The sequence below is a fragment of the Prosopis cineraria genome, unplaced genomic scaffold (assembly GCF_029017545.1).
Source record: "Prosopis cineraria cultivar Desert tree isolate PC_DT_omini unplaced genomic scaffold, ASM2901754v1 PC482, whole genome shotgun sequence".
NCBI lineage: Eukaryota > Viridiplantae > Streptophyta > Magnoliopsida > Fabales > Fabaceae > Prosopis > Prosopis cineraria.
The window spans coordinates 41,847-49,496 of NW_026555807.1; the positions used below are offsets into that span (position 1 = coordinate 41,847).

The 7,650-nt window shown below is 40.7% G+C and overlaps 2 protein-coding genes across 2 annotated transcripts; both read left to right on the top strand.

Annotated features, from left to right (window-relative positions):
* The first annotated feature begins 219 nt into the window (after positions 1 to 219).
* Positions 220 to 3,220, top strand: LOC129297258 (luminal-binding protein 5-like). The gene is made up of 7 exons (XM_054935618.1): positions 220 to 334; positions 537 to 804; positions 900 to 1,111; positions 1,236 to 1,958; positions 2,077 to 2,231; positions 2,318 to 2,400; positions 2,532 to 3,220. The coding sequence occupies exons 1-7, from the start codon at positions 283 to 285 to the stop codon at positions 3,025 to 3,027; spliced, it is 1,989 nt and encodes a 662-aa protein (XP_054791593.1). The 5' UTR covers positions 220 to 282; the 3' UTR covers positions 3,028 to 3,220.
* A 1,083-nt stretch (positions 3,221 to 4,303) lies between these two features.
* Positions 4,304 to 5,093, top strand: LOC129297255 (histone H2A.1-like). Its single transcript, XM_054935616.1, has 2 exons — positions 4,304 to 4,692; positions 4,887 to 5,093. The coding sequence occupies exons 1-2, from the start codon at positions 4,489 to 4,491 to the stop codon at positions 5,091 to 5,093; spliced, it is 411 nt and encodes a 136-aa protein (XP_054791591.1). The 5' UTR covers positions 4,304 to 4,488.
* The last annotated feature ends 2,557 nt before the right edge of the window (positions 5,094 to 7,650 follow it).

Here is a 7,650-nt window from a genome sequence, read left to right on the forward strand (position 1 = left end):
GGTTTTACCGGTATATTCATTGCAGTGACGTGTCGACATTCTATTGGTCATTTCACGTGTTATGCCAGGAAGGGTCCGCACCGCATTGCACCCATAATACTGACGTGGTATCTCTGTATTGGAGAGAACACTCTAGCATGGGGGACTCACAAACACAGATATATATATATATATATATATATCTATCGCCCCCCATTTTGAAGAGCCGACCTTTGGCAACCAAGTTACAAAACAGAGCAAGCGTCTGCCAGGACGAAGGTGAGAAGTATTAAACCAATCAGCATGATCATGTCGAAGAATAAAGCATTGGCAATTCTGCTTCTATTTTCTTTAGGTAAGGTTCCGCTCATGTGTTTTTTCTTCCTTTTGGAATGCTACACCATTGTATTAAAAGAAAAAAGAAAAGAAATGGAATATTACGCCCTACAAGATACTATAATATAATGCAGCGACATTGGAATTGAAAGAGAAGCTTTTTTATTGCTTATTTATTTTGTTCTCGAGTTATTCTAATGTATTCTTTCTGTCCTTTTCAGAATTTCTGTTTGGATTGGCTATAGCTGCTGAAGAATCTCCAAAACTCGGAACTGTGATCGGTATTGATCTGGGTACTACCTACTCTTGCGTGGGTGTTTACAAGAATGGTCACGTGGAGATCATAGCGAACGATCAAGGGAACAGAATCACTCCTTCATGGGTCGCATTCACTGACACAGAGCGTTTGATCGGAGAGGCAGCGAAGAATCAAGCGCCTCTCAACGCTGAACGCACACTTTTCGATGTTAAGCGTCTCATTGGCAGGAAGTGAGTGATCTTCTGTCTCTTTAAGGTCAATAATTCTTGGCTTCTCGTTATCGAATGGCCTGCTGAACTGGGTTTGATTTGCTTCTGAATGTTAGGTATGATGATCCAGAGGTCCAAAGGGATATAAAGTTCTTGCCCTATAAGGTCATAAATAAGGATGGAAAACCTTACATGCAAGTGAAAGTCAAAGGAGAAAACAAGGTGTTTAGCCCTGAGGAGATCAGTGCTATGGTTTTGACTAAAATGAAGGAAACGGCCGAAGCCTATTTGGGGAAGAAGATCAAAGATGCCGTTGTCACTGTTCCAGGTACCATTCTTTCGTTCTTTTTACTCCCTAATTTGATATGTGTCCCCGCTTATTAATTATACTTATCAGTTTAGCTCTGCATACACATGTGGTCTGATTTGCTTCTTGTTCCTGGTGATTACAGCGTATTTCAATGACGCGCAAAGGCAGGCTACCAAGGATGCTGGCATCATTGCCGGACTCAACGTGGCTCGGATAATCAACGAACCCACAGCGGCAGCCATAGCCTACGGACTGGACAAGAAGGGAGGAGAGAAGAACATATTGGTTTATGATCTTGGTGGCGGTACATTCGATGTCAGCATCTTGACCATCGATAATGGCGTGTTTGAGGTCCTTTCTACCAGCGGAGACACCCACTTGGGAGGAGAGGATTTCGACCACAGACTCATGGACTATTTCATCAAGTTGATTAAAAAGAAGTACAACAAAGACATTAGCAAGGACAATAGGGCTTTGGGGAAGCTCAGGAGGGAATGTGAGAGAGCCAAGAGAGCTCTGAGCAGCCAGCACCAAGTGAGGGTTGAAGTTGAGTCACTCTTTGATGGAATCGACTTGTCTGAATCACTGACAAGAGCCAGATTTGAGGAGCTGAACATGGATTTGTTCAAGAAGACGATGGGTCCGGTGAAAAGAACTTTGGAAGATGCAGGCCTGAAGAAGACTGATATCAACGAGATCGTGTTAGTTGGAGGAAGTACTCGAATTCCCAAGGTGCAACAGCTCTTGGTGGACTTTTTCGATGGGAAAGAACTGAACAAAGGGATTAATCCTGACGAGGCTGTTGCTCATGGCGCTGCTATCCAAGGCGGAATACTCAGCGGTGAAGGCGGCGAAGAAACCAAAGGTAACGTAATCAACCTGCATATCTATTTATTTCTTGATTTTCAAAGGACTTTCTGCTTGATGCTTCTTTGGTTATTTGGAGTCAGAACTTGAAGTTGAACTTGCTTTATTTTGGGCAGATATTCTTCTCCTCGATGTTACTCCTTTAAGTCTGGGGATTGAGACGGTTGGCGGTGTCATGACAAAATTGATACCAAGGAACACTGTTATTCCAACCAAAAAGTCTCAAGTCTTCACCACTTACCAAGATCAACAAACAACAGTATCCATCAAGGTGAGATCATTAGCATGATTTTTCCCTAATTGCTTATGTAACTGCCACTGTATTTGTATTCTAATCCTTGTGTTGAAAATTTTTAGGTTTATGAAGGCGAAAGAACCCTGACTAAGGATTGCCGCGAGCTTGGGAGATTTGACCTGTCGGGCATCCCACCAGCACCCAGGTAAGTTGAGAAATTAACCAAGACACGGCCTTCATATTGTAAAATTTGTATTCTTGAATGAAATGGAAGATATTGGGAAGAATACAGGAGAATGTAGTTTCTAGTGATTGGTTGATTAATAATACTTGCAGGGGAGTGCCTCAAATCGAGGTCACTTTCGAGGTTGATGCCAATGGAATCCTACATGTGAAAGCAGAGGACAAGGCGGCAAAGAAATCGGAATCGATCACAATTACGAATGACAAAGGGCGTCTGAGCCAAGAAGAGATTGAAAGGATGGTGAAGGAGGCTGAGGAATTGGCAGAAGAGGATAGAAAGGTTAGGGAACGGATTGATGCCAGGAATACATTGGAGACATACATATATAACATGAGGAGCACTATCAATGACAAGGACAAGCTTGCAGACAAGATCGAGTCAGACGATAAGGAGAAGATAGAGAATGTACTGAGGGAGGCTCTCGAGTGGCTGGATGACAACCAAAACGCTGAGAAAGATGAGTTCGATGAGAAATTGAAGGAGATTGAGGCTGTGTGTAATCCGGTTATCAAGCAGGTTTATGAGAGGAGTGGTGAAAGCTCTTCTTCTGATGACGACGACGACGCAGGACCGAACGATGAACTGTAGACTTGGGCTCTTATTTCTTTTCTCTTCTTCTTGACTTTTTTGGGAGGGTTGTTCTCCTCCTTTGTGGATAGGCGAGAGTTTTATTCTTGTTCATGAAGCGAGAATTTTGAGTTATTTCTGTTTCATGAAACTCTGTTCTTTATTTAATCATGTTCGAAGCCATATTATTGGAATGATAGTAAATCATTGAGAATATGACCTTGCAATTAAAAAGCGATACGAGAGCTTGTGGTGTGGTGGGATGAGGCAAGCTATCAAGTACATGAACTTGAATTCAGAGTCCTCCCCTTGCTTTTTATAATAGTGGATTTGATATTCTCCATGCTATCTTTTTCTTTCAATTTTTAAATGCATATATATTCCAGAATGAGCGGGAAAAAAGAAGGGAGTGATGAAGCCACGGGGTGTCCCCCAAATGAAAGCAAAGTATCCTTCCTCTTGAAATGTGAGTTGATTCAAAACTTGGGAGGACAGGATACGCACGCCCATGAGGTTTGGGAACATCATTTTGGCCATTACAGGGTTGTCGAGCTCGTTGCTGGTGGGCGTGACAAGTCTGCGGAGATGGCAGAAGAAGAAGATGGTGGCGGAAAAGCTGAGAATAGTAAGCGAGGCGCTGGAGGTGGCGGAAGAAAGAGTGGCGAGATATCAAGAGAGACACGACAGAATATTGAGTCAGATAAGCGGCTATTACCTGACAAATACGGAGCTAATAGAGGCATTGGAAGGAGCGAGAGCGAGCATGAATCAGGCTCTGGAGTTTGCGGCGTGCTTGAGGAGGATTCAGTTGAAGATCATTTGCTCTTTCCCTGAAGCTCTGGACCTTCACCTTTCCGACGGCTTCAATCAAAACGCCTCCCCGAGAATTCAAATTCGTTAACGCCACCTCCCACTTCTATTTGTTCTCTTTTGGCAGGTCATCAATGTTAGTCTATGTATGTATGCGCACAAAAATAGCCTCTTCTTCGTACGGATTTTCACTGTTCTCTTATCTTTTTATTAACATGATTCTTTATAAAAACTACATCATGAGATGCATTCTCCAGTTTCTTTTCTTTTTCCCCATTAACTTGATTGATCCTATATATTTAGTTTAACAGTCGAACAAGTTTAGTTAAGAATTCATAGGTCCTTACGATCCGGAGTTAAAAATTTAATGATGGATCGCCAGCGTGTGGAACTTTTCGGCCCTACGATCATCCATCAAATTAATTTTAATTAATAAAAAAGAAAATGGTGATTTCGGTCATTCATCATCTCCGAACATTTCGCGCATTTCCCGCTGGAGATCAAACCCATGGATCGCTAACGAGGCTCACGCGAAGACCGTCGGATGCAATGAATCGAAGAAACAACGAGCGTTAAGCAGTATTAATACCAGCGGCGTCCTCATTTCAGGCTTTACACTGAGACGCGGCGGTGCAGGAGAGGCTCGGTGCTTGATCTTTGACAGCGTCGGCAATGGAGGCCGCGAACGACGTTAAGGGTACGGGCGGAAGAATAGGAGGGAACAGGAAGAAGGTCGTATCTAAGTCCGTGAAAGCCGGCCTTCAGTTTCCGGTGGCTCGCATAGCCAGGTTCATGAGGAGAGGTCGCTATTCTAAGCGTTTGGGCACCGGAGCACCGATCTACCTGGCGGCTGTCCTCGAATATCTCGCCGCCGAGGTATCTTTTTTATTTCATTGCTCAGTCGCTCCCAATGCCCTCTGGTTTTGCAATGCACTTGAGGCTTAGCGCTTTTTAAAAAAAAAAAAAAAAATAATAATAATAATAATAATTTTCTCTGTTTTTACGCTGGTTTTTTTTTTTTTTTTTGTTCTGGGGTTATTCTGTGATTTTTCTGGAACGGTGGAGCGTAGGTGCTCGAACTGGCAGGGAACGCGGCGCGTGATAACAATAAGCAGAGGATCAATCCAAGACACGTGCTGCTTGCAGTGAGGAACGATGATGAGCTGGGAAAGCTTCTGCAAGAAGTAACCATAGCTAGCGGGGGAGTGTTGCCGAATATCAACCCCGTCTTGCTTCCAAAGAAGCCTTCTTCTTCTTCTGCCGCTGAGGGACGATGAGAAGGCCAAACAACACTAGATTCTCCCATCTGTTCAATGTGATACATGTTACGCAGTGCATGAATGTAGGCGCCAAACTTGTGAATTCAATTTTGTTTGCTTTGACGTATTCTACTTGTCGTCCATGGTCGATTCTCTGCCGTTTTGTGCTTCTAAGTTCTTGGCACTCTGCTCATTTTGTCTGGTGTCTGCAACATAAATTGCAGGATCGAACTCTTTGGGATTTGGGGTCTCTGCTCACGTACTTTCCTGTGCCAAGATCTTCTCGATTCTGGGCGTATGGGTCTCCCACGTCTTTTGGCGTAATTAGCATTTTAACTTCTTACAACTCCCTTTTATTTTTTTCTTTTTTTAAAAAAATTAATTATTACTTGCCACTTTTTTGGCCAATAAAAATTAGCCTCATTGCCAATAACTACTACTTTACCATTTAGTCCGGTTAGTAACTATCTTCCCCACCCACCCCCCCCCCCAAAAAAAAAAAAAAGGAAGCTCTAATCCTAGAGAACTCGAACACCCAACACGCTTCTGTTTACTCGCATAGGTTTTTCCCTCAAAATTAGTTAATGACTATTTAATGAGACATGTTATCCTTCACGTCCGTGAAAATAATGATAAAAGATACATCTCAGAACTTTAATGAACTCTAAAACTAAACAATCTCTTTCTAAAATTTAGTTTCTTCATCTTTAACAGCATTGTTAGTACATACAATAATATAAATTAGACGTTGGTTGGTGATGATTATTGCAATTTTGTCAATGATATTTATTTGTAAAACTCTTAAATTGATTACAATGGAACTATATGCTTCTTGTGCATTACACGAGAGAGTAAATGATGTTTATGACAATAATAAACATAATCTTTTATATTAAGTTGTGTTAGCGAATACTTCCCATGCAATGTAGGGGGAGTTGGTGCTAGTTCCAAAAAGAAAAAAAAAAAAAGAATGTCCAGCCCATGAAAATCATCGGCTGAAAACCCATAAGGCCCAGAAATGCCCAAAATATGAAATAAGAATCAACAGCAGGGCGCCGGGGAGACAGCACTCATTTTAACAACAACCGCTGCACGGGAAAAGATAAAATCTATTTACAGGAAACGCCAGCCACAGTAAATAGTTGAATACGTTCAAATCTAGAAAATTTCTTCTTCTGGCTTCAGAAAAATTATAAGTTGGGTCATCTCTCCACCGGCTATGGGGTCGAACTGGCATCGATGGAAGCTGCATCATATACCATCAAAATTTAATTCACAAAAGACGGAAATAATGCACACAGCACTAGAAAATACAATGAGAATAAAATTCTTGAGTTACAAACTTGTGTAATTAACTTCATATATTTGAGGTTATTAATTTTTAATCAAATTAAAAAATTTGAATTTTATACATTATTTATTCTATAACAAATTATGCTATTAATATTATTATATATTAAAATTTATTTGTCTTGATTTGATTGGATAAAAGTGAATTATAGATATAAAACTATCAAAATCTTCCACATTCTTATAACAAGAATTGCTCATTGTGACTGTCTTACTTTAGATAAAAAAACAGAAATATTTAAATAAAAAGTACATTAATCCACAAGTAAATAAAACATTCATACACAAACCAGACATATTTCAATAAAAAAAATAATAAAGCATAAATTGACATGCCACTATTCTTTAGGTCAAACGATGTCATTTCATGTTTAGCAATGAGAGAGAAAAATAAAACCAACTCGGTTGACCCCATCCATAACTGTTCACCGGATAGTCTAACAGATTGATTCACCAGTTCAAAAGTCCAATGACCCTGTTATTAACAACAACAGTTTACATTAAGATTCCATGCTTCCTTTCTCGGGAGAAAGACACTCGGGCCCCTTACAGGAGAATCACTAGCACTTGGCCTTCACTTTTTTAAAAAAGTTGTTAATCTCAAAAGTCATGTTTTTAAGGAACCAAAGTGTCAATAATTCCCTTACAAAGGGATCCAAATGTCATTCTTCCTTCTTTTTTTCCCAGGCCTTTCCCATGCTTGTACTGATGCACATGACCTACTATCTAATCATTACTCAAACATGGTATTCTATTGTCAACGAATTCCTATAAGCAATACATAAGCTCAAAGACAACTCCTCCACGCCACTCCCACCAAACAAGGAAAAGGGGGGAAAAGAAATCTCCAGGAAGCAAAAATACGAGGTTATAAAACCTAGTTGTCATATTCCCAACATGCTCTTCCTGAGTGTGCTAACATCTACCAGCAATACATGGAGGAAGTGGAAAAGTGCAATACACAAAAAGCAGCACAAAGATATGATCCACAAGAGATACCTTCCATCCATGCCAAGTATCACAATCGTGTTCTTTTGGTGACCAAAGGCAACATTATATTGCAAACCTTCATTCAAATGAAACTGCGCCACTGACCACTCTGAGTTAAAATACTTTGGCAGTACACCTGTAAAAAAACCAGATTTGAGATGACCATGAGCAATATTTTGAAAAAGTTCCAACTTGTAGTCTATATCAGAGAAACATAATGTTACAGCACCAAATG

What these genes read in the sequence shown, in the direction of transcription:
- LOC129297258 (XM_054935618.1), top strand. Translation starts at nt 283, where the DNA reads ATGATCATGTCGAAGAATAAAGCATTGGCAATTCTGCTTCTATTTTCT. An exon ending in TGCCGTTGTCACTGTTCCAG is followed by an intron (nt 1,112 to 1,235) that starts GTACCATTCTTT and finishes TGGTGATTACAG; the next exon opens with CGTATTTCAATGACGCGCAA. An exon ending in GGCATCCCACCAGCACCCAG is followed by an intron (nt 2,401 to 2,531) that starts GTAAGTTGAGAA and finishes TAATACTTGCAG; the next exon opens with GGGAGTGCCTCAAATCGAGG.
- LOC129297255 (XM_054935616.1), top strand. Translation starts at nt 4,489, where the DNA reads ATGGAGGCCGCGAACGACGTTAAGGGTACGGGCGGAAGAATAGGAGGG. An exon ending in TCGAATATCTCGCCGCCGAG is followed by an intron (nt 4,693 to 4,886) that starts GTATCTTTTTTA and finishes GGTGGAGCGTAG; the next exon opens with GTGCTCGAACTGGCAGGGAA.